This window comes from Camellia sinensis, chromosome 9 (assembly GCF_055761805.1).
Source record: "Camellia sinensis isolate YWXY chromosome 9, ASM5576180v1, whole genome shotgun sequence".
NCBI lineage: Eukaryota > Viridiplantae > Streptophyta > Magnoliopsida > Ericales > Theaceae > Camellia > Camellia sinensis.
The window spans coordinates 36,591,294-36,618,097 of NC_138969.1; the positions used below are offsets into that span (position 1 = coordinate 36,591,294).

Here is a 26,804-nt window from a genome sequence, read left to right on the forward strand (position 1 = left end):
CTTAAATCACTTTTTTATTACACAACTAGTCTCTTCATCATACAATAAAGAAATAATTTGATACAAGAGAATAAGACCATTTGTTGCAATGCATCTTGACATATTGCGAAGTAAAAACACTGGCAATGCATTGCATTCTTGGATTTCCATTGTATACATTTTACCTTCTCAAATCTTGAAGTATTTCTAAAATCTTGCAGTGGTTGGAATCTTGTACACTTGATTGCTTGACAGTGTGCTATGCTTAGGGTGTGCTAAACAAGTCAAATTTTGTCTAAAAGAGCCAAAAAGGAAAAAAATTGTTTGTTTGTCATTAGCTCAAAAAGTTTAATATTACATCAATTTTTTTACTTATAAAAAAATAAATTTTTTAACAAATTCTCAAACATTAATTTTTTAAGTTTATAACAAAATTAAAAAGTCAAAAAAATACACAAAAAAAAGTTCAATCCCAAACACACTTTGATAAGTAATTATTTTAGTCAAAAAGTCCAATAGCCATTGAAAAACAAAAAGTTTAAACAAAAATATTAACTCAGAAAAAAAGTTATAGATTCCTTCTCATTCATTCTACAAAGTGAAAATTTCTTTCTCCTTCGTATTAACTTTTTCACATTTTCATTAAAAGTTAAAAAATTATTTCTAAACATATTTTTTTCACTTCATATTTAAAATTTTTTTAAAAAAATCACTCAGACGGATCCTTCCACTATATACACATGGGAGAGTGACAACATGTCACTTAATTCTCCATACCACAGTATATGATTCTATAAAAATGGAATTTAATTTTTAATTTGTTTTTGTGTTGTTGTGTTTGTTTTTTTTACGTGTTATGTGGAAAAGAGAGGTTAGGGTTTGTTTTTCGGTTTTCATGTTGATTGAGAATTCGCGGGAATATGGCGGAGAGTTGGTTGGGTCCCCCTCCTCTTTGTAAGGCATTACACCTCCACCTCCACCTCCACCTCCACCTCCACCTCCATCATCAATTCTCCATTCCTTCTCTCTCTTCCCAATTCTCTCTCTTCCCTTCTTCGTCTTCCTCTTCCAAATCTCTCTCCATGGCCTCTACTCGCCCCTCACTCCATTCTTCGGACTCCAACCCTAACCCTACTCAACCTTCCCTGCTCGTCTTCTCAGGTCTGATTCTCTACCTCTCTCCTTTCCCTTTCCTGTTTGGCTTCTCAGAAAATTTGTAGTAGCCCAGCCTTGAATGCGAAATAAACTATTAAAAAGGGTTTCTTTGGATTTGTTGATTTTTTTACTTCATTTAACCTAGTGGGGCACACTTTATTATTATTATTATTATTATTATTAAGATCTCTGGTTTGTTTAATCTTCATATTTGATTGAGTATTGTATCTTCTTACTTTGATATCATCATCAAACTGTAAGACCTAGTGATTTCCATTGGTAATGCAGTGGCATTGCCAATTCATTGACTTTTTAGAATTAGATATTGTTACAAGTTATGCATCTAGCATTTTTGTGAACTAAGAGTTGAGAAATGGTTGGGCGTTTATTTTATGTTGCCATGACAAGTATGTTGTTCACCACTCACTTAATGTTGAATATTATCTGTTAGAATTGAAATTTATCATCTTTAATCCGACTAGTATGGTTCTCATTCAGTCATAGGCTTCATTGCAATTTTGTTCCGTTCTGTTCTGTTTTCGCTGCCGGAAAAATTGAATAATTTAGTGTGACATTATGCTATATTAATATTAGGTGTTGTGCTTCTTGTAATTAAGAATACCTTGATAAAACCATTGTGGGTGGTCTTAGAAACCAACAATCTGACTCTTCCGACCTGGGCCTGGTGACAAGGACCATATGGTGCTTGTGGAGGAAGTCTCATTTCTCATGCTTGCAGATGGAGCTGATCTCTCTCTCTCTCTCTCTCTCATGTGTGTTGAGCATGTGGGAGCATGCACATGTAAGACCACGTGTGCAAGTGCATTCAATTGTAGAAAACATGGAGTCTCTATGCTCCAAATCCTATTATCCTTTCTTTCCCTCCGTTCATGGGTTTGTACCCCAAATTCAATTTGAAACATTTAATTCTGCATTGCAGGGGCCTGAGTCATTAACAAAACTAAGAATATGGTAGATCTTGTTGAACCAATGAAATCTTTCTAGACTCTTAGGGCTTTAGCCATTGGGAGAGCAGAGGTGGTATCTTGTTTGATCTCTAACTTTAAAACCAGCATTGCTATATCTTCAAGTAGCACTGAATCTATCACTATGAAAATCAAGGTTTTGTGTGTCTAGGGAAAAAAGTTGAATGTTTGAACAATGGGTTTATGGTTTGGTTGTTTTGAGTGCATGTTTAAAGTTCTTCTTCATTATTCTCTTTGTAGTTTCTTGTTTGCATGAAGGTCTATGATGCTCTCAGACATACAAATCAAAAAAATCTATGATACTTTGAGGTTTATCCAGTAGTTTGATAGTGCTTCAGGTGGAACTGCTTTTAATGGTGTTGTTGAAGAGCTCAAGAAGTTAACAACTCGTGTTGCACACATTCTCCCTGTTTCTGATGACGGAGGAAGTACAGCTGAGATTGTTCGTGTTCTTGGTAAGTTTAAGAAGTACATGGCCTCATGTTGTTTTTCATCTTTCTTATTATTTCCATTGGTTGTAATCAATTAAATGGACCTTATAGATATCAATAGAGCAAATAAGAAGTGCAGGATTAAAACATGAACCACCAATTGAAGTTTCTTTATTGTCACAACATTTTGTTGTTAGTGTGTTCTAGGTGCCAGCATGTGGAATTGGTGTTGTTTTTCTAAACTTATTGTAACAACCCTAATCGGCATTCGCAAGTGGTGAGTCCCACATCAGAAGATTGTACGGGGTCTCTTTGGTATATAAGTGGGAACAATGAACCCAAGATATATTTGGTTAGTTATTTGTCGGATTAAGTTATGCGCTTAAGCTTATGATGTGGTCATGCATATACTTGATTACAGAGTATAGAATCAGTCCTTTTTCAAAGATGTGCAAATCATGTTATTAGAGTCACCATCTGTGACTAAATTTAGGACTAATTTAGGACCAGTGTTTGTTGGGATATTATGTACTTTTGATTTTAAAGTTGGTGTACATTTAAGAATATGTTTACCATGGTGAGTGGAACATAACTAGATGGGTATATTTTAGGTGGTCCGGCTGTTGGAGACATACGGTCTAGATGCTTGAGATTGTCTGACCAGAGCACATTTGAGGCTCTTGCTGTGCGAAGATTGCTTGGTCATCGCTTACCACTTGATGCACAAGAAGCCAAATCAGAATGGTAAGATTACAAATCCATTTTTTGTTTGTTTGTTTAGTATGGTAGTATTTCGAGTCTTGATAATAGATAATGTTTTTTCCTTCTTTATTGTGGTTTAGGATGTCCAATGTTATTAATTATGTTGCCTGATGTGTTGTCCGGGATGTAACTTTGCACACATATTGAGTGTTTCTATGCTTCTAGTTTTTTTGTGTTTAAGCAGTATCCATTTTTGCTTTACTCATCCTGGGTAGTTTTACTATAACTTACATATTCTCTCTCCACAAACAGAAAACAAACATGAATGATTCAGTCCGTAAATATAGCAAGAGCAATTAATTTAAGGAAGTGGCTAAAATAGAAGGGGGAAATTTCACTTTATCCCCTTGTAGTTTGAGCATGTGTGCATAGCCCCACTATCATTTGGAAATAACCACCTAACCCCTTGTGGTTTGTAAACTAAACGCACACTTTTGTTAATGACACTTGTAAATTGACTGCATGACCCTCAGTTTCTTCCTTCCTTCTGAACTAAACCACACATACACACACAAACATATATACATATATATGTATATAATATAACAAAACGATCACCACCAAGGCACCAACTCTCACCCTCTATGCCACCCCGACTTTCCCTTTGCCTTGGTTAAAACTAGGCCATAAACAAATTGAAGTTTATGTGCTTCAAATTGACATTGCCTATGCGCTAATAATTTTCAAAGAAAAAAATCACTGGGTCTTTGCTTGAAGGATTTAGGGTACCACCGTATTTGCTTGGGGATACATGTGCATTTAATTTGTGAACCCAAAAACATCAAAACAAAATTGAGAGTTCTAACATATCTAGGAACCCCACCTTAGATTCGTACGTCAATTTGTCTTTCCAAAGGCACTTTGGGAATCGTGCTTAAAACCTTGGCATTAAACACTTCATTTAGCAAATTGGTCAATGGAGTCCTTGACAACATCACAATTTAAAAGGGTGGCTAGGGGGTGGGGAAGTGGAGTCAGGGGAGGGGAGGGGAGGGGAGGGGGTGGGGATGGTGGTTGAGTGGAGTGTATGTGTGTGTGTGTGTGTGTGTGAGAGAGAGAGAGAGAGTTGTTGGTATTTGTGAAGGTTTAGAATGGTATTTTTTTGTCTTAAATATGATTACTCTCAAAACATGCGTGTGAGATACATTTTCTGTTTAAAACAGAAATTGTGGCGGTGCAGTTTTTAGTCCACAAACCGCAAGGGTGGTTAAGTGGCCATGCACAAATGACCCAAACCACGATGCGGTAAAGTGAAATTTGCCCAAATAAAAAATTGGCACGAGTTCAAGGTGGGACCTACAACAACTTTGCATTAATATGTTTGTACTTTGTACAATCATATTAATACTAAGGCCCCGTTTGGGAACCCTCACATTTAGCCAAAAAATCAGAAAGTTACTAAAAAGGCCAAAAAGCCAACAACCCATACTAAAAAGTCAAAGATTCTCTTTTCTCTCTACTTTTTGCACATCTTTTCGTAAAAAGTCAAAAAGTCATCTCAAACATACTAGTTTTTTTTAGCTCATATTTTAGCCAAATAGCCAAAAAGTTACTAAATTAGCCTATTCCCAAACGAGGCCTTAGTGAACCAGTCAAAATAACAATAATATTTAAGAAGAAACAAACATAAGTTTTAAGATGTTGACACTGATGTGGATATTTTTCACTATCACTACACCAAATTCCTACATGTGTTCAGCCTATGGAATTAGATAAACTAAACTAAAAATACTAATATTATACTTTTATGCTATTGCTTTAACTTAATGCCAATTGAGATTTGTGCTAACTTTTTTAGGTCAAGGGGCTTCTTTTGGTGGTTTAATAAAATTTCATTTACAGGTATGATATTGTGGAAGGACAGCATTCTCTTTGGAACGGTGTCTCAAAACCCTACAGGGAAACTATCAGAACTTTTTTGGTTTATTTTCAGAATCAGGTTTGCCACTTTTGCTGCAACATCAAATTGTCAATAATTTTGTTTTATGGCATTTTGTTGAGTACGGGAATTAAACTTTGGATCTTGTGAATGTTGTTCCTAAGATTTTCCATGTGTATCATTGTGTCTTGATTTGATCTATTTATTTATTGCGATTTTGTGTGACATGCCTATGATGAATTGATATATATTGAATTGGTAAACTGAACAATTATCCAGCGTACAGTTAATTTTTAATTGGTAGTAAGTTAAAAGTTTGGCCTATTCAACCCCATTCTAGGTACAATCGTCTGCCCCTGTCCATTCCATCATCTAATAGAGTAATGTTGTCCTACATCTCATTGCACCTTTGGTTGCTATTGTGGGGTATATGTGATGCTGTTTGCTGCTTCTCCTTTCAAATTTGAGTGATATGCACATGACTTTTGTACTTTTTACTCATCAAATTTTGTTCTCACACTTTTTATCAGCTCTTGTGAACATGTTTGAAGAAATGCTTTTCTTTGTGCAGATCCTCCGTCGGTCGAATGAATCATTTTGTTTCAGCAATGGGAGGTACTTTGTCACCTCCTTAGTTGGATTATGAGGTTTCCATTTGTTGCATCTGTATCTATTATTACAACTTTTGGGAATTACGTTGATCATTTTTTAGTTATAATGGAGTACCCTGCTCCTGTTGGCCATGTTAAAGTATTTGAGGTTATGGAATAAGAAGATTCTAGAGTTTGAACCATAGTGTTGAAGTTGTTGTATAAGTCGTGAGTTAGTTAAGGGACATGATTATTGTAGAAATATTCAATGTTCTTTTCTTGATTAGCAACAAAAGAAAACTTTTATTTTTAATATTCAATGTTCTACTTTTATTTTTAATACTGCCTCTATCCCAAATTGTTTGTCTATTTCCGGCACTCGTGTCTTTTAATACAAATAATATATTTTTATAAAAAAAAGAATTTCAATTTTCCCCACAAATTAAAATATCTCAATTAGTTCTTGTAGATAAAGTCTTCAAAATCATTGAAAAAGAAAAAATTAAAAAATATAGATGATTTTTTGGAGTTTGAAATAATGAAAATGAACAAACAATTTGGGATGAAGGGAGTAGTAAGCTTGTGCTTGAGGAACTCGATATAAGTATCTTTGAATCAAAATGCTAGACTATTGATGTTTGCATAGTGTATTATGTTGTTTTGTTGTTTGGTGGGTTTAGGAAGGGGAACCACATAGGATTTTCTATGTTTTGAAGAGAACAGGTCTTCTTCCTTGTGTGGGAGTAAAACCAACTTAAATTAATACATTCACATAGTAAACTATACAATTTTATAGGAGGGTCTGAGATCTAAAGGGATTTTCTGGGTGTAGTTGTTTTATGGGATACTTGTAGGGGATGGAGCTGTTGTGTTTCCTTCAAAGAATATTTAGGTGGTGGGATCACCGTCTAAGGTAGCTTTCTTTGTTTGGACAGCTGCATTAGGTCGTATCCTGACTATTGATAACTTAATTCGGCAGCGGCATGTGTTGGTAAATTGGTGTTGTATGTGCTATAGGGATGCGGAGACGGTGGATCATTTGCTTGTTCATTGCCTAGTTGTATCTCAGCTTTGGAAATTGATTGTTGCTTTATTTGGTGTGGTTTGGGTGCAACCGGGGTATGTGTTGGGGGTTTTACAAAGTTGGGAGGGGAGGGGAGGGGAGGGGAGGGGGGAGGGGGAGGTGTAAGAGGTGTCGAAAGGTTTGTGTACTTGCTTCCTATTGTCTGCTTTGGTTGATTTGGTTGGAGCGTAATAGGTGAGTTTTTCAAGATGTGTGTCATTTAGTTCTTTGGTTAGAAAGTAGGTTGCTTTTAGTCTTGTATAGTTGGGTTAAGGGTTTGGTGGATCCTAATGTTTTGGCTTTTGTAAATTTTATAGAAGATTTGATTAGTTAGTTTTGTTTGCCTCGGTGTGGGCTGTTGGTTTTCTCTTTGTATTATTTGCATCGCTTTGATGCTTTTCTAATGAAGTTCGATTATTTATCCCCCCTCCCCCCCAAATAATTTTTTTTAAAAAAAAAAAATATACAATTTTAGCCAAAAATCACAATATAAAACTTCAATGGATAAAATTCCTTTATAAAATCAAACATGCTTTTCAGATTCAGGTCTAAGACATGACCTTTTGCCTTTCTATATTTGGCGATTAATCTATGTTTAAAAGGCCCTTTATCCTTTTGTAATAATTTAAAATTTAATTTTGGTCAGAAAAAGTATATTGATAATAATGTGTAAGAAAAATTTAAAAAGTTAGTTTAAAAGAAATGAGACAAGTTAACAAGTCCACATTTTCTCTTTCTAAACTTTGTCTATTGCATGCCTATATTTCTACTTTGCTCTTTATTTATTTCTGTAGAAGGAATAATGCCATAGGAAGCTATTTGGTTTTTGGTTCCCATCTTTATATTTGAGTATATGCAATAATGCAACCTTCGTTGGAGGCAAAATGAGTGAAGTCTTATTTATGTTGTTTAACAGCGGCATTTGGTTCTTGGCATATTTGTGTTAAATATAGAAATTAGAGTACATAGAATCTTTTTATTTTTAGTATTATGTATATAATCTGTGATTGTGTCAATTACTGATTTAGTATTGTTTCCTTGTTTATGTCGTTTCCTTATTTATATCGTTTCCTAAATTGTAACATGAATCTATTATGTATACATGACCTCTACCTCATTCATGGCTAAACCAAATAATTCTTTTAATTCTTTTTGGTATCAGAGCTAGGTTAAGTACCTAGTAATTTTGCTTCATTTCACCGGCGGGCGGCAGCCTTGTGTTGGCCGCCTGCTGGACCTCAACCCATTCCATGATCATATTTTCTTTCAATATCACTTTGTGGTGATCTCTTCTCTTATCCATTAGTTTAGTCCTATCCCAAATATCTCTATCATATTTTTTTTTTATTCGCAATCCATTTTTTTGTGTTTTTCTATTCCACTTTGTCTTTCCCTCTATTTCAACCTCAAATAGGTTTCTATCTCCAAACCTATTTAAGTTTAAGAGGGGGTATTATACTTATATCATGATGAGCATGGTGATATACCATGTGAACCACCTAAGCTGCCCCATCTGGCGCACAACATAAGTTGCCCCCTTGGCGTACCACCTAAGCCGCCTCCCTGGCGCACTTTCTAATAAGCCACCCTTTGCCGCACTCAGTCATTTGTTGCCATTATCGTTCAGTACCACGTCAAAAGTTATGTGTGTGTTACACTTACTAGTTCAACATCTAGTTCTCTACATCGGTCCGGCATGACCCCTTTAAACTATCTCGACATTGATTCTGGTTAGTCTCTACAACGATTCGACATGACCTCTTAAACTGTCCCCAACATTGATTCCAGTTAATTCCTATAACCTATGAAGCACGGACACCTCTCCGAGGGCTCCGTACCAGTGTCGGACACGTGTCGGACACGGACACGCGGTGGACACGTGTCCGACACGCAGCAGAGAGTGTCCCCCTTTTTTTTTTTAATTTTTTTACATCCGGACACATTCTAGACACGTTTGGACACTTTGGGACACGTTCGGAGGTAATTGCATAATTTACAAAACTTTTTTTGGGGTCGATTTGTAAAAAAACAAAAATAGAGCAATGTTTGCCTCATTCGATTAGAACAGAAGAGAAACGGAGAGAAAGAGAGGACCTGGTCACTTTTCAGTGGTCGCTCGTCGTAGGTCGTAGCTCGTAGCTTATAGCTCGTCGTTCGTCGTCCGTAGCTCGTCGCTCGTCGTCGCTCGTCACTTGTCGATGGTCCTCGTCGGTCGTCGCTCGTCGTAGCTCGTCTCGTCGTCACTCGTTAAGGTACGCTGCTCTTCTTCGTTCTTCGTTCTTCTTCTTCTTCGTCCTTCTTCTCCTATCTCTCTCTCTCAGTCGCTCTCTCTCTCTCTCTCTCAGTTTGATTTTATTTGTTCTTTTATTTTTTTTTCCTTTTATATACTGAGTGATGTTGATCCCCCTCTCTCTCTCTCTTCGATTTTTTTTTCTATTTTCTTTTTCTGTCTTCAATTTTTTTTTTCTATTTTCTTTTTCTGATAATATATATAGATATATATTTGAACAAAAAAAAATCTTTTTTTTCCTCTTTTTTTTTTCTATTTTTTAGATATTATTATTTGCTTATAAATAAATTATTTTTATTTATAGAAAAATTTTAATTTGTGAATAATATTTGATATTAAAATAAATAAATAATATTTATATTTTTTAATTGTACATCTAATAAATAAATAAAATTATATATATTAAACGTGTTCCTAGCGTGTCGTGTCCCCTATTTTTTGAAAATTTACGTTTTTCCGTGTCCGTGTGTCGTGTCCCGTGTCCGTGTCCGTGCATCATAGCCTATAACGGTCCAGCATGACCCCTTTAACTGTCTGAACATTGATTCCGATTAGTTTCTACAATGGTCTAGTATTACCCCGTAAATTGTCCCGATATTGATTCCGGTCAGTTCCTACAACGTTTCAACATAACCTTAAACTGTCTCGACATTAGTTCAGACTAGTTTTTACAACGGTCCGGCACGACCATAAACGATCTCCCGGCATTAGCTCCGGCTTTTGATGTCGACCAGGGTCTTGTTGGCTGCCAACCAAGGTGTTTCCTGGCCATAGATGCTTCAGTGACTCTTCTAGGAAAGTTCAGTCCTTGTTTTTTTCCCTTTCTAGGGTGTGGTGTTGATATATTAAACACTTTTTAGCCTTTTTTTATTTAGTGGACTACCAAATTTGTTCGGTAGCATTTATTTAGACTAGCCGTTAAGTTTTTTCCGGCTTCTTTCAGTCATTCATTGGCAAATTGCGATTGTTGAATATCTTCACACCAGTTTGAGAGGGAGTGTTGAATATAGAAATTAGAGTACATAGAATCTTTTTATTTCTAGTATTATGTATATAATCTGTGATTGTGTCAATCACTGATTTAGTATTGTTTTCTTATTTATATCGTTTTCTAAATTGTATCATGAATCTATTATATATACATGGCCTCTACCTCATTCATGGCTAAGCCAAAGAATTCTTTTCATTCTTTTGTTTGGTGTGTAAGAAACTTTATTACTCTTGCTGATAAAAAAAAAAAAAAAATTCATTATTCTTGCTGTTGTTGCTGCTTCAGCTACTGCTTTTGTGGACCTGTCATGCCCTGAGATGCTTACCTGTCTATGGTTTTCTTTTGCCCCTATTTTGATTCTTTGCAATTAACTATTCCACCTCCATATTTTATAATTCCAACAGCCTTTTCTATATAACCTCTTTGACATTTGGTGCTTCATTTGTTTTTGATTCTCTCCTTTCGGAGGTTGACTCAAGTGTTGTTGTTGGGCATATGTATTCATCATTCTTATTTATTGGATTTACATTTATTGTTGCTATTTATTATAAGCATTTTCAGTTGGTGGGGTTGTGATTATGGTTAAGCTAACCCCCACAACCATCAAATTTCCAGCATTGGAAATTTTTTCTTTGCAGGAGCTCGCATATTCTTTGAGTCTTTAGATGCTGCAATATTTTTGTTTTCACGCGTTTCAGATATTCCTACAGAAAGCCTGGTCCTCCCAGTGATTTCTACTAACGACAGGCTTACATTGGGTTGTGAATTGTGGGTATGATTATCAGCTTATGTTTTGATGTGTGTAAGTTCAGGATATGCAGGCATATTTCCTGTGATCATTTATCAATTTACCACCTGATAGAAAGGCTCCACGTATTTTCTCCATTAAGACTGTAGTACATATGTTGAAGTATCCAATACTGAGAATTGGCTTTTTCTTTTTTCTTTGTTAATTTGTGTATCATTTTATTTTATTTTATTTATTGTTTGTAAGATCTGTAAATTGCTGGAAATATTTCTTGAAAGAGTAATGGTGGGCCCAGGCCTTTAAAGTATAATAATTGACGTGAGTTGAGCATAAATGATTATCAAACTTCTTTCGGCCAAATGTACTAAATAATACTGCCGGGTGCATAGTTTTCAATTAGGGTAATGTATCTTTTATTGTGTTGTGCATCATATCCGTATGTTCTATATTGTGTACTGTGTATCCTTACGTTTTAAATAATCTTTGAGAAAAGGTAGAAAAAGATAGGAATGAATGTATGAAACATTTACGTATTGCAAGAATGAGGCGTAAACTATAGATAATCAATTAATTCCTCCTATAGCATTTTTAATCTGAGGAACTTCACAGCCCAAAGCTTCTAATTTGTGTACGAATAGTTTTTTAAATTAAGGTCAAGTTTGGCATACACAAAATAATCCATCTTTTTATCTTTTTATCTTTTTTCCATTACATCATCTCTCTACTTTTCTGCACATCTTTTCATAAAAAGACAAAAAGTACACTTATTTAGGTCATCCCAGACAACCCTTAAATATTGAGACCTTTTATTAACACTTCTTTTCAATATATATAATGTGGAAAAAAAATTCTTCCTATTTTAATATAATAAAATATAAAGGTATTTGTAATGTAAAAATGAACCATTTATTATTGGGAAATTTACTTGAAAATCCCACTTCAAAAATCTGTATAACGTGAAGTCCTTTTTTTTTCATAGACCGGTAGGTCTTGTTCATTTGGAAACATTTTTCTATGAGATCCTATTTAATATATTGTTGTGTCACGACATTTTTGCCCTTATTGATTGTTGGGCTCATATTTTTTTGGAATGTTGTTTTTGAAATGTGGCATAAGGGTTGATTGAATGTGGAATGTGGTGTGCTACATTTTGGGTGGATTGAATGTGGAATGTGGTTCGATTTCCATAATGGGCATGCTACATTTTGGTTCGATTTCCATAATGGGAATGTGACATGCTACATTTTGAATCATTAAATCTAATTTTTTTGTATGAATAACCTTTACTGTGAAGCCTATGAAGTAGACGGTTTGGATCATCAAAATAAGTCCAAATTAAGGCCCACAAGAGGTGTATGGAGAGATGAAGTATGGAGGGAAGCTTATTCCATTTTTGAAATGTGGCATAAGGGTTGATTTCCAAAATGGGCATGCTACATTTTGGGTGGATTGAATGTGGAACGCGGTTTTTGAAATGTGGCATAAGGGTTGATTTCCATAATGGGCATGCTACATTTTGGGTGGATTGAATGTGGAATGTGGTTTGTCCAAACTAGCAATGTGACTACAAAAACCTTTTAATGTACTTTTTTGAAATGTGACATAAACAACTAAAATTAAGGAGGGAATCTTCAAATTGATCATATCATAAAAATAGTGGTAAATGTGTCAATTTACGTAAACAAGAACTTGTGTGTTCATGAAAATAATTGTGGGACTAGTTGGTCTATAAGTTCTGATTTTAGGATTTATGGGTCAATGCCCCTTTATTATTATCTTCAAGTATGTATATATATATATATATATATATGTATTTATTTGTGCTCTGGTGTGTCCCGAATTTTTAAACATTTTGTGTTTCTGCGTCGTATTGTATCCATGTCCCATGTCCATATCCATGCTTCTTGGGGTGCCACCGTATTAGTTGGACTGCATGTAGACAAAACTGCCTAGCTTAATATATAGTATAGAACTATAGAATAGGTTGATGATTACCAGCAAGAAAAGTGATTGTCATCTTTGTGTCTCTTGAGTTTATTGCAACAAAAAGTATCTTAGCTATTTTAAGTCTCACTAGAGGCATTGTGATGTGTTCTTGTAAAAAACGGTATAAATGCTGAAAGTAACATCTTCAATGTGGACATGCATTATTTAGGTATATGTCCTTGGTAGAGAATATACATCATACATGGTTTCATCCTGCAGCAAAAAACTTCTTTTCAGCTGTGTTATTGTTCATTCTAAATTCTTTAATTCCATTGAACATATGTGCATTTAGAATTGATTATATCCTACTATTGCACTGTATTTTGGACTCTCTGTGTGCATTTTTACTTATGTTGGATTTGTGCATAGCATGTAAGTTCATAGTATTAATACCAATTATGAAAATAAACATATCCTCTCCATAAATGTTTCCTTGCTCATGGTGAACTCAATTAATGTTACTGCAATGGTTTTTGGGGAAAACATAAACTTAAATTCATGAATTATGATTGGGAGTTTTTTTTAATTAAAAATTTACATTTTTTTGTGTAATTCATGTACAGGATGGTACTATCATACGTGGTCAGAATGAAATATCTCATCCAACCAATGGATCTATGGAACCTATAAACAAGGTATACATTTTTTTTCACCACCAAAAAATATGATGTGTAAGTGTACCATCGGTTTCTTATTAATACAGTTATGTCTCTCAAGTAATGTTTTTCCCTTGTTCATTAACCACCTTTGTTAATAGATTTCTTTTTGGGTAGATGAAATAATTCAATATGAAAGTTGTACCGAAACTAATTTGATTGGAAGCATAAATTATACTTTTGATATATGGCTGACTGGTGTAGAACCAGAAAGCAGTAGCAGAAGAAGAGAGAAGAAGAACCAGACAAAGAAGAAAGGAAGCAGAGATGAGGAAATCTGAGATATCTAGAAATCAATCAATATTTGGTTATGCCAAATCAACCTACATTTCTCACATACACAACAAACAATATCCAAGAAGAAAAACAAAAAAATTACTCTAGATGAATCTAATATACTGAAGATAAATTTAATAAATAAAATCCTAATAGCATTAAAATTTCTAGTGTGGGATGGATGGAAAGTTTCTAAAAAGTTTCGAAATGTGTCCACAAATACGGAAGCTAAAAAGTCATTAAAGTTTAGTTTTTTTGTTATTCATGATTTTGCATATGATTTGGTCATCGTAGCACGGCCTTAGTTTAATGTTAAGCAAATTTTTGGAAACTTTTTGGCTTCTGTATTTGTGGAGATGATGTGGAGCTAGACTTACTGCATATTTTGCAAAAAATTGGGAGACAGCCATTGGCTCAGATTCCATAAAAATATCACCTTGAAAGAAGCCACTCAAAAGGAATTCTTCAAACCCTGACAGGGCCGCGCTCCCCCTTCACTCTGGGCTAGGTCTGCCCCTGAAGTGAGCTATCATAGAATGTCACTGCAGGGGCCAATGAATTAAACTCACTCCCTTATTGGTGACTTTTGAAAACTTTTAATTTGGCAGTATGTCCTTCAGCCACTATTTTATTGTGATATAGCAGGCATTCTGCATTTTGTTTACTGCACATCTTTAAGAGTTGAGTGCACTAAATTCTTATAGCTTGCGGTGGTGTGTGCTGGTAATCATGAAAAGAGTAGCAGTGGTGGTCCAGAGATGACATCAATCCTTGTCAAATTGAATTCTGGAGATAAATAGTTGTTAAAATTATTACAACCCCATTGATTTTGGGTTAGCATCATTTTTATGAAACCTGAAGAAGATTGAAATAAATCTTATTCTGGGCTGTTAAATTCCTACCAAACAGTAATTTAAGGGCTGAAACTGAAAATTGAAATTCAAATCCATCCCCTATAATCTTTAATTTTGACTATGCTTGAGGAGTATACGTTCTTACCACAAATATGCAGAATAGTTTGAACCTATGTTACCTGGAACGTGGATTGTTCTAGTACGGGGAACGGGAATGGGAACGTGGTACACCACATGGTATGATAGGGGTAGACTTGTACATATTATACTGGCGAATTTAAGGTACTTTTAGATAATTTTCTATTAATTATCAAGCATCTAATAAAATTTAGTTTTTCTTCTTCATGTAGCAAAACATTTCTACGAGTATTATGACCCATTTTTTTTGTTTTGTCTTGTCAAAACTTAACTTACCTTAGATTTTAATTCATTATATTTGATTTTTTCCTCCTAAGGAAACATTTAAGGAAATTTATTGGAAAAAACTTTTGAGATCGTTTTAGATTGCTAAATTTACTGTTTTGGAACATAAGTGTACCATAATTTGGAACATGCATACCAATACGTAATTCGCTAGGGTATTAGAGTTTTTTGGTAACATAGGTTTGAACAGTTGGTGAACATAAAACCATTTGTGCGTGTTTTGTTTTTGCAATTTGTTGATTCATTTTTGGCATTCATATTCCAGATTTCTTATTCATTCAACTGCTTATGGATAGGTAAGCTCTTCAACTCCAGCACTTCCTTCAAGAATAAAGCGGGTGTTCTACATGTCAAGTGAAGGCAACAATTTATTGCATGAGGTAAATAGTACATCACATGCTTGTTGGTTATACCATGCATAGTGGAACAGATGTTATTCTCATAATGTATTATTTTTATATCCATTCCTCACTTACCAAAAAAGACCTATTCTTGTATGCTTGCCATTAGTCATTACTATGCTACAAAGGTCCTATGTGTCTGGAACTCATTTTATTCAGTGTGAGAAATCAATGATTGAAAAATAAATAAATAAAAAAATGAAGAGAATGAGTTTGTCATTTTACTATGATGACATTTGTACACTATGAATTGCAAAGGATATTCTTGTTTCATTCCTTGTTGGATTGATCGACACATCAATAACATGTTGGATATTTTGAAAGTCCAAGTTTTCACTTTTATGTAAGATATGAATTCCATAGAAATTAGACGTCATATTTTGGAAAATCATCCTTTTCCCCTCACCCTGAGTAATGTGATGGTTAATTTTTCTGCCCAATACTGAATCTGTCAAGTAATGAGATGGTTAATTTTTCTTCTTTTTCCTAGAGAACTATGTTGGTTGTGTGACAAATATTTTCTCGAACAATAAGCTATGTGATATGCTACAACTATCATGATTTTCTTGTTTCAATGATGTATTTATTTATTTTTAATTTTGAGCTTTCATTTTAATCCTCATCTAGTTTTACAACTTCTGTTTGTTTGAGAACCTCATGTCAAACCCCACCTTCTTTGCTAGCATGCTAAGGCAATTGATCCTATTCGACTAGTTCTGATGTTTACTGAGCAAACATACTCTGGTTACCTTCTTATGGCCTGTGCTTAAAGCAACTGCAGTTTGATGAACCAGAAATGTCTAGTGGAGTGAAATTTTTATTTTTTCAGTTGTGGTTTGTCTTACATTTTTCAGTATTACATATTTGGTCTAAGATGTTGCAGTGTAGCCCTGAACTTATTGAACAGCAATAGAGTGTGGAGTATATGTCTAGTGGAGTGAAATTTTTATTTTTTCAGTATCACATATTTGGTCTAAGATGTTGCAGTGTAGCCCTGAACTTATTGAACAGCAATAGAGTGTCGAGTATCAGCATCCACAGATGTTCTTTTGAGTTGCATATTCTTTGATATTAATACTTCATTTTAAAAGTTCATGTTAGTATATCTATGACTTATTTTGTCTGCTGTCTAAATAATGTCTGTGCTTTCTATTGAATAGGTTTTTCCCAATGTAAACCCAACTGTCCTGGATCAGTTGAGGACGATTGACTGCATCATTTATGCTATGGGATCCCTTTTTACTTCCATCTGCCCATCTCTGGTAACACTATCAACCAAACTGAAATTTTTTCGGGATAGTCTTTGCAATTTTAATTAGTTATTTATTTTTTGTTTTTAGTAGGCAAGCTTGTATTACTAAGAAAAACTAGAAAAAGGTGAAGTGGATATACAAATCAGTTTTGTCACCAGAAGGATCATTGTCAAGGCCCATTACAGAGATCTTTTTGTGATATTATAATATTATGGGGTTATTATAGAAACGTGAGTCTTGGGCTATTAAAGCAGCTGAAAATACGTGAACAGTGCTTCTTTGCTCTCTTATTAAAACTTGTCAGTCATTTAAAGGATTTTTAATCTCTATGGTTGCTACTTGCTATGTCATACTTCTATCACATGCTGGAGGTTTGGTGGCTTATCTACTTCATGTTTTAATTTGTTCATCTATCAGCTAATCAATTCAATGGAACTATTATTGACAAAGATACTTGGAATCCATAAATAAACAGAGGCATATTCTTATGTTTAATATATTTAAATTATTTGCTGTACTAATTATGCGGTGTATATCTAAGCTTATCTACTAATCTAAAATTTGAATGAAAATATGTTCTTGGAACTCTTTCTGTTGCCTTATTTTGATCACTGTTGTGGGTAATGGTTCTCTAATCTTGTTTTTTCTATTGATACGAAACAGTTGTCATCAGTGGTTTGTTAATTGGGAAAACAGAAGAAAGCTTTTAATTTCTATCTTGTACTGATCATTCTCCTTACATAGGTTTTACTTGGCATTGGGGAGATCATCGCTTCAAGGTCTTGCCCCAAGGTAATCTTCTATCAAGGCATCATGTGTATACTCTTTGACTAGAAAAGAGTCTGTTGAGTAATTATTGTAAATTTGGTTGATAGTTCATGAAGTTACTAAGTCCTTTGTGATTGGCTCTGCTGAAAATATTCAGTTGAGGCCCTTAATTCCTTTGATGTTCGGAGGGCATTAATTATTTTCGAAGACTCTAGCTATTAACCACCTATTGTGGCTCTTATTATGTAGGGTTGTCAACATTGTTATGTTGTATTAATGCATGTACTTCCTTTATAGGTACTTCTGTTGAATGGCACTCATGACCGAGAAACTAGCGGCTTTTCTGCTGCTTGCTTTGTAACTGCCATTGCAGATGCTCTAAATCGAACTTATGGGGATCCTCATAATTGTCTCAAGAACCTTGTAAGTAGGTAAATTGATTTGTTAAAACTGTTTACATGTCAAGTAAATTTATTATAATAATATCATAAATAAATTTCTTTAAAGTATGCTTGTTAGTCTATAAATTGGCAAAACAACTTTATTAGCAATGAAATTTTTTTTTCTCAGGTTGCTTGTGTATGTTGAGGATTCTAATTTGGTATCTCGAAAATATGTCAATATTTCTTTGTTTGTTTGTTGTTTTCATTACATGGAATATGTGCAAATTAAAGGATTTTTTTTGCTTTCTGGAGGTTTGGTTGCTTGTGTATGTTGAGGATTCTAATTTGGTGTCTCGAAAATATGTCAATATTTCTTTCTTTGTTTGTTGTTTTCATTACATGGAATATGTGCAAATTAAAGGATTTTTTTTGCTTTCTGGAGGTTTGGTTGTATGAGGAAAGTCAAGCAGAGGGCTTGTAAGTAAAATTTTTTTTTGCTTACTGGACTCACTCGCAAGAGTGTTGATCATGGGTCCTACTAAGAGATGTTTGCACTACATAGGTGATATGTTGCGAGTGTCCAAGAAGTTTCATTGTAGTGCCCAAAGTTATGCAATTTATTTTCACTATCCCCTCTTCAACGTTGTACTGAACATTTCCGATTCTGCTATCGTCTCTTTATTTACACCACTCTCTTTAATTCTGGCTCTTATCTCCAAAGTTTCCAACTTTGAAATGTGAATGTCATTGCCATCCGTGTACAGGAACTAGCTTTCTAGTATATCCAGAAAATGGTGATAGTTTTACTGTGAACTTATGGGCAACATCTCACTTTAAATTATCATTTGTTTTCTCATACAGCCAAGTCAATACATCAATACACTTTTGGTGCCCAAAGATGGTCAAATTCCCGTAGTTGCTGAATCCTTAGCCACCCAAGGAATCTTTCGTGTGGTATGTGTTTACCATCTTCTAGAGCATTTGATGTACAATTAACCAACATGTTTGTTGTCAGTAGAGAAACATAGCTGTTGATAGCGAAACATATTTATGTAAAAGGTAGAATTCAAAATAAATAAATAAATAAATAAAATTTTGCATATAAAAAATAAAAAATAAAAAGTTTTGGTGGCATCACTGAGTCCTTAAGCTGGTGAATGACAAAGTTCCCTTTGGAAACTAAACCATTGGTGAATGACGAAGTTCATGAACGATCTTTACCCAAGTCCTTTTTATTCAATAATTTGTGGTAGCTGCCTAATTTTAGCAAGATTATGATTTTAAAATTAAAATCTTCATTTACTTTGCAGAATGATGAAACTCTCTCTACTTGTGCACAACTATCCCAAGTGTTCTGATTTAAATCTTGCAGATCACTGTTGATTCTGTCCGTGATCCAAATGTGGGTGTAGTTTTTGAACCCAAATCATTAATACAAGCCCTCGGTGACTTGCTAAGTGGATACACAAGCACAAATGCTATACGGGTTTAGTGAATCTTTGACCAAACAAATGACAAGCAAGGTGTAGCGAACGAATATACATCTGATTGAAATATTGGCTTTAACAGGTCATCTTTTTCTGAGGTACAAGTTTTTCCCATCAATCTTCAATTGCACTGGTATAGATCTTATTCTGTTTTATACTAAAATTTGAATATATTATTTGATACTAAGGTAGATTTGTCTCCCTCCGTTTTGAGGATGAAACCAATTCATAACCTTTTTTTTTTTGCCCGAACTACATTTTCTCGAGGAAGTATTGGAGGGGGTGATTTCTCTTGCATTGTTGTATGCTGTGAGAAATTTATTATAGGTATTTATTTGTTTGTTGAGATGTTTATGCCTTCAAACCAGGTGTTGCCATTAGAGATGGCAATTTGAAACCGGCCCGACGGGGACCCGACCCCCCGACCCCGATTGGGACGATTTTTCCCCGAAAAATACCCCCGACAGACCGGGGATGGTATTAAAAATTAAATCCCCGATAATTTTCGAGCCGGGGACGGTGATAGCTCCTCCAAACCCGGCCCCGCCCCGAACATCCCCGAACCATCTTTACAGATATATACATATGCTAAGCTTTATTATATTATATATTATATATATGTGTTTAGGCTAGGCTTCCACTATCAGATCTCAACTTTATTATATTATATATTATAGATATGTTAAACTTTATCTCAAATCTGTCTTTCACTCTGACTCTTCACTCTCTCTCTCTCTCTCTCTCACTGAACTCTCCACTCTTTTCTCTCTCACTGAACTCAAGTCTTGAGTGAACGATCCACCACACACAATCACTTCGCTGCTGTGTGAGAAAAATGGAGTGAGAGGGAGCTGCGTGAGAAAAATGGAGAGAGAGGGAGAGAGAGAGAGCCGATCCTTCGCCGGAGCTGATCTCCTCCGCCGAGAGAAGAGAACCTCCTCCGCCGACTCCTTCGCCGATCTCCTCTTCACAGCGTCGATCTCTATCCCTCTCTCTTTCTCTGTGTTATACACACATATATATGTATATATGTATATATATTATAGATTGAAGCATAGATCTTGAGATCTATTCTATGATGATGATAATATGTTGTTGATCTCTTCTTTTTTTTTTGGATCTGTTGGTGTTTTTTGATCTGTTCTGTTCTTTTTTTTTTTTTTTTTTATCTGTTGTTGATGATGATACATGATGATCTGTTGGTGTTGATCTCTCTGTTTCTCCATGTCGATTTTTTTTTTTTTTATCCTTCAGCTTCAAAGCAGTTTTCCAAAAAGAAAAAAAAAAAAAAAAAGGGTCGGGGGTTGTTCGGGGTCGGGGAAACCCGATCCCCGTTGGGGGGCGGGGACGAGGGCGGATATAGGTTCCCCGTCGGGGATCGGGGCCGGGGACGGGGGGATTTCCACCATCGGGGATCGGGGACGGGGAGTGTGATCCCCTGCCCCGTCCCGCCCCGTTGCCATTCCTAGTTGCCATTCTTGAGGATGCAGAATGGGAAAAACATGATTTGTATAGGAAGTTCATAGTCATGTAAACCTTGTATGCTATGTATTTTAACTACACTGTTTATAAGCTTGTGCTTGGAAATTTCTCTTCTTTTAAAGTATTTTGAAAAATGGGTAAAATCTCAAGAATGATTTAGCTCCTCATGTATCTGGTTCTCTTTAACCCTTACTGGTTCTCACTTAGCCCAATTCTATAACTGTTCTTTGACTGCATGAGGTGCCAGAGGGCCTGCATTTTAGGGCAACTGGATATTTGTTTGATGACTGCACTTTCTTGAGCCTACTCATTTTTGTCCAATACGTCTTCATAGCCTCTGATCCTTTGCAATAAGACTGGTGTCTTGTCTTCGAATATGTAAAAGCCAACCTCACAGCAAGTGGTGAAAATTTTGTCATGATAATCGTATTTGTGTCGTGTCATTTCAGATAATCAAACCTTCAACGTGTTTGTTTTTTTTTGTAATCTTGTCGTGCCATATTAGATTTGTGTCCATTTCATGTCGTGTTGAGGTGTCATAGAAAAAATTTCACTCGCATAATTAGACAGTGACGTCTTTGTAATTAAATATGATTTTAATTGATATTTTGTTTTAAAATGATGAGTCTCAGTAGAGATATGTCAATCTGTTACAAATTTTATTTAATTCTATTTTTCCAATCTCAAAAAGTTACGTCCTATTATTTATTATTATTTTGTTTACTGGGTTGATTACAAAATCATAGATGAAAAAAATTAAATTATCTCAAATGGAAAACAAAAAGATTATATTGACCTTAAAATTAAATATGCTGACACTTTGTAATGAAAACAATATTAAAATGTGTAACTAACTATCTATTAAACGGGTTATCTGTATCAACTATGTATTATGTGAGTTTGACACTGAACTGATCTCTTTATTTATGGTGTTATAGTTTCATATAATAATTGGGTTTGTGTAAAAAAATACTTGCTTTTAAATTGCTAACCTGTCTTTTGCTCCTGTATTTTGTTTTCATTACATTACATCTATGGAAAAATAGAGAACAGTGAAGTTGCAATTAGTACTAGCTTTTTTCCATTCCATTTCTAGGAGGCACTGCAGACAAAAGAGAACTCCAAATGACCTTCACTTATTTGTTCCTATTAGTTAAACATTTAGTTCAGTAAGTGTTTTAAAAAGCTCTAGGCGCATCAAGGCGCCAAGGTCACCTGGAGCTTAGGCGCCGTGGCGCGAGGCATGGCGCAAGTTATAGAAGTTAAGCAAAACATTAATATAGCACAATTTTCAAAGTAAGCAAATATTTAATATATATATTATTAATTTTTTTAATAAGAAGAGAAGAGAAGAAGAAAAAAAATAATTAATTTTTTTGATATATATATTATTTTATTTATTTATTATATTTTTTAAATAATGTGTTTTAATTAATTTTTTTATTTTATTTTATTTTACATACATGCGTTTATTTATTTTTAGTACTATGTATAAGTATATATTATATTTTATATATTATCTGTAAGTATATTATATATTATATAATAGGTATTATATAGTATATTATATATATATATATATATATGAATCAAAAAGATAGAGAGAGAGAGAGAGAGAGAGAGAGAGAGAGATCGCAATGAGAGGAGGCGAGAGAGCGATATTGAGTGAGACAGAAGCGAGAGAGAAGACGACGAGGGTTTTTTTCCACTAGAGAGAGAAGACGAAGAGTCGTACCAGAGGAGATGAGAACAGGAGTCGAACCTTCGTCGTCTTAGAGATCGCGATCGCGATCGGGTTTGCTCTTTTGACCCAAGTTTTGATCATTTTATATTGTAATGAGAATTTATTCCATGTGGGTATTCACACCAAAACCAGATGGGCTGTAGCAGTAGAAGAAACGCGAAGCGCCAAAAGCGCACGCCTCGAGCCTCAGAAAAAAACGCATGCCTCATCGCCTCAGCTGTGCCTCCTCTATGTCGCCTCGCCTCGCTATGCATGAGGCACAGAGCTGCTCCTTGCCTCGCCTTGAGCTTAGGTGTGCCTTTCAAAACACTAGTAAGGTCCAAAACTATGAGAAAATATCTCATCACAACAATACAAACAGTAAAAATAATATAACAGAACATTGAATTATATAACGGAACATTGGCTAGGCAACTGAACTTCTGTTGTCTCTCTCATAGACAACTTGCCGGTCATAATGGACTTCCAGACCGATCCTGAATTCACTTCCAGACCGATCCTTGAGAAAGTTATTTGAATGTAGGTTCTATAAATACCTGTGTCTCTCAAAGGACTAAGTGTGCCCTACTAATTCACATTACTGATAAACATATCCATAATCACCATCAATATGAAGTTGATTTTTGCAGCCTCGTTAATTTTGGGGATGTGGGCTACTCAAGTTGTGTCTCGTACATTGCCTGAAGTGTCAATGGCAGAGAGGCACTAGCAATGGATGGCTCATTATGGGCGCGTCTACGAGGATGATGTAGAGAAGGAAATGCGTTTGAAGATATTCAAGGACAATGTGGAGTTCATGGAGTCTTTCAACAGTGTTGCTGGAGCGAAACCTTACAAGCTGAGCGTTAACCAATTCGCAGACTTGACTAATAAGGAGTTCTAGGCCTCTTATAATGGGTACAAGAGGTCTTCCCTTCCAAAGGCATCTAAAACAAGTACGTTTAGGTACAAGAATGTGACTGTAATTCCATCTAGCATGGATTAGAGAGCAAAAGTTGACTAATGAGGAGTTCTAGGCCTCTCATAATGGGTAGAAGAGGTCTTCCCTTCCAAAGGTGTCTAAAACAAGTTCGTTTAGGTATGAGAATGTGACTGCAATTCCAGCGAAAGGAGCTGTTACTTCCATTAAAGATCAAGGTCAATGTGGTAAGGCAAATGTGACGCCTCAAAGAACGTCAAGTACTATAGCTATATTATTGCATATCCTTAAATACCCTAAGTCAAACCAACTATCTTATTACACAAATATTTAAAGTGAAGCTCAGAAACGTGTAGTAAGTGAACTTTGAACATAAGGATCTCACGATCAATTGTTAAGACTTAAGATCTAGTCACCTTTTGAACGTAGCGAACAAGTGTGTATCATTTCAAAAGCATTGTTATATGATAAGACCAAATACCTACGACCCTAATTAAATTACCTTACAATATCTTAGAGAGAAAGAAGGGAGAAAAGGAAACTCTAAGGAGAACTTAGCTCAAATCCATCATAGAAGGTGTTCTAATGTAAGATTTGATCTTAATTCTTGTAGTAAACCAATGTACCATCTAAGATTAAGAAGAAACTAGAATCAATTTGAGTTAGAGATGAAGAAATAAAGAAAAAAAATAAAGAAGGTTAAGATAGGTTAAAATAACAAAAAGGTGGTTGTAACAGTTCGGGTCGAGATCCAAGTTTTTTGTCAAAAATTGGACTTAGTTCTAAAAATTTTCAAAGTGTAAAAATTGGATTTTTCAAAAATTGTGATTTTGAAAATAATATTTGGCGGTAATTGTTCCTTATGTATTAAATAGTCTAATTAGATTTTATAAGATTTTTCTACGAGGTAATAATCACTTTACTTCAACATCAAACTTAGAAATTTCAGTTAGAAAATTATTTTTGTACTAAAATTGGGGAGTCACTTTTTTAACTGGATTTTGATTTTTTTTTTTTTTTTTGTTTCTTTGAATCCAAATGGGGGGTATTTCCTTATTTACATTGTAGATTTAAGTAAATGAAATATAAATATAAGAGGCTAAATGAAAGCATTTACTTAAATGGTTACATATGGAAATAACTTTGATGTGTTGGGAATGCCTTAGGCACTGAGCTGTGTGACTAGCTATGTTTAGGATGACCGCTCGAGTGGTCAAGTGGTCGCTCGAGCGGAGACGCGAGACTCCTAGTATTTTCACTGTAGATTTGCAAAACTTCTGAGAGATTGCGTTCATTGCTCCAGCAGTAAAATGTTCGCTCGAGCGGTCTGTTCGGATTCAACACTTTAGATAGTCATTTTTGGCCATATTTATTGATTCTTCCAGATTCTTTCTCTTCCTCTCTCTTTTTTCTGCCATTGTTGAGCTCCAAACCTCCTTAAACCTTAGATTTCATCTCCTTAGAGTGAGAATCTCACCCTAATTCCTTATACAAAAATGAAGAGCACGAAGAGGGCTTCATATTAATCTGAGCAGATTGTGTTTTCATCGACGTGGATTTTTGGGTCTCTTTCTCTCCTTGCTAGAGGTAGAGATTTCTTGCTTCTCTTCAATATCTTCGTATAGATAGATGGGTGGTATGCTTCTATTGCATAAAACCTTGTGTTAAAAGGGATTTCCTTAAAAAGCATGTAGAGAAATGTTAGGATTTCTAACACAAAAGAGTTGACTTATGATTTAAAGTTGATTATGGAAGTTTTGAGCTATTGAAATATGATTATGCATTTTGGAGTGAAAAACCCTAATTTTTGTCCAAACCCTAGTTTTGAATTTTATTTAAACATGGGTTCTTCTTCAATTGGCCTTAAATTCTTGAAATTGATTTGATACTTAGTTGAATTGAGTATGAATGTTGATTATTAGATGTTGTGAGAACAATCCTTGCGGGATGGGTTCATGATATAGTAATTGGTGATGGAAATTTGTGTTACGAACTATGGAAAGTATATGATTCTAAATGGGTTCATTAATTGAAATGAAAAGAGTTGATATTGAGGTGTGGGGAACATTGTGGAAAAATAAGTCATGTTTGTTTATAAAGGAGAAACTTAATTTTTGTTGTTAAATGAGTTTTGGTATGATTTTCTGGATTGAAATGAAGAATTGATGGGTTAAAATTTGAAAAGAGGGTCCGTTTCCTTCCGACTTGGGACCGGTAAAGCGTGGTGCTTGATAGAGGTTCTGCATTCCTTTTGGAGTAGCACCCGGTAAAGCGTGTGAATTGTTGGGCTATATGGAGATTCCGCTTTTCTTCCAATTAGCCGTTGGTAAAGCATGGTGCTTGAAACAGGTTCCAATTTTCCTTTTGGAGTAGCTCCCGGTAAACTGTGCGGGTATGGCCTAGGTGAAGCAGGTTGTTAGCATGTGGATATTGTTGAGAATTGTTGTAACAATTCAGTTATGTGATTGTGATAATTGTTAGATGTAGATTGAAGAGTGTAATGTAGAATATTTTGTTAATGAGTTGACTCTTATAATCCAATTATATGAAATGTGTTGACATATGTATAAGATTGGTGTTATGTGAATTATGTTGGGGTGAAGGGTTGTAGTAGAAATTGAAATGTGTAAATGGACAATATTGAAAACAATCGAACTTAATAACTACAATGTGCGAAATGTGTGTGGTGTGTGGTGTGTATGTGTTTGGTGTTTTGTGGGTAATGGTAAGGTGACGAGTTGTGGTGTAATTGATGAGTGTGAGATATGAATTAGAAGCAGTAAATGATTAGTCGGTTTAAAACCTTTATCTAAGGAAAAGAGATTTAAGAAAATCATTGGAATGAATTTTGATGAGATATAGAGTTAAAAAGGAGGTTTTTATGAAATGTTCAAGTGGGATTTTGTGAAAGCGTATCCATTTATGTAATCTATTTTGCATCTAAAAGGACACATTATTTATATATGTATCACTTGATAGTATTCATGATCACATTTATCTATTGATTATTGCTGTTGAGAATCACTGTAGATCTCTACTGGACCTTCTTGTTTAACCATTTTTCAGGGACTGAGTTGGGCACAATAATTGGAAGATCAAGATGTAATTTATTGTGTTATGAGCCCATCTTGTGTAATTGTAAGTGAAAGATTAAAGGGTTGTGGTGTTGAGATGGTTCTTTCTATGTAATTAATTATTTTGAAATCTATTATGAAAGCCTTTGAGGCATGTTTTCTGAATATTTGTAGTGAACATTTTTATCATTGTAATTATGAGAGTGAGAACCTCATTTATCCTA

At 34.9% G+C, this 26,804-nt stretch overlaps 1 protein-coding gene across 10 annotated transcripts; it reads left to right on the top strand.

Moving 5' to 3' along the window:
- Positions 1-710: 710 nt before the first annotated feature.
- MEE18 (maternal effect embryo arrest 18) lies at positions 711-26,804 on the top strand. Of its 10 annotated transcripts, none has more exons than XM_028236257.2 (14): positions 711-1,140; positions 2,459-2,575; positions 3,163-3,295; positions 5,156-5,252; positions 5,764-5,807; positions 10,742-10,898; positions 13,424-13,495; positions 15,366-15,449; positions 16,631-16,732; positions 17,468-17,515; positions 17,789-17,914; positions 18,736-18,828; positions 19,247-19,459; positions 26,573-26,804. In XM_028236257.2, the coding sequence occupies exons 1-13, from the start codon at positions 900-902 to the stop codon at positions 19,364-19,366; spliced, it is 1,434 nt and encodes a 477-aa protein (XP_028092058.2). In that variant the 5' UTR covers positions 711-899; the 3' UTR covers positions 19,367-19,459; positions 26,573-26,804. The 10 variants fall into 10 exon arrangements, with proteins under 10 accessions (XP_028092058.2, XP_028092060.2, XP_082742695.1 ...); XM_028236259.2 differs by lacking the exon at positions 26,573-26,804 and adding an exon at positions 25,692-26,073 and having other exon boundaries at positions 741-1,140; XM_082886569.1 differs by having other exon boundaries at positions 791-1,140; positions 17,789-17,922; positions 19,185-19,459.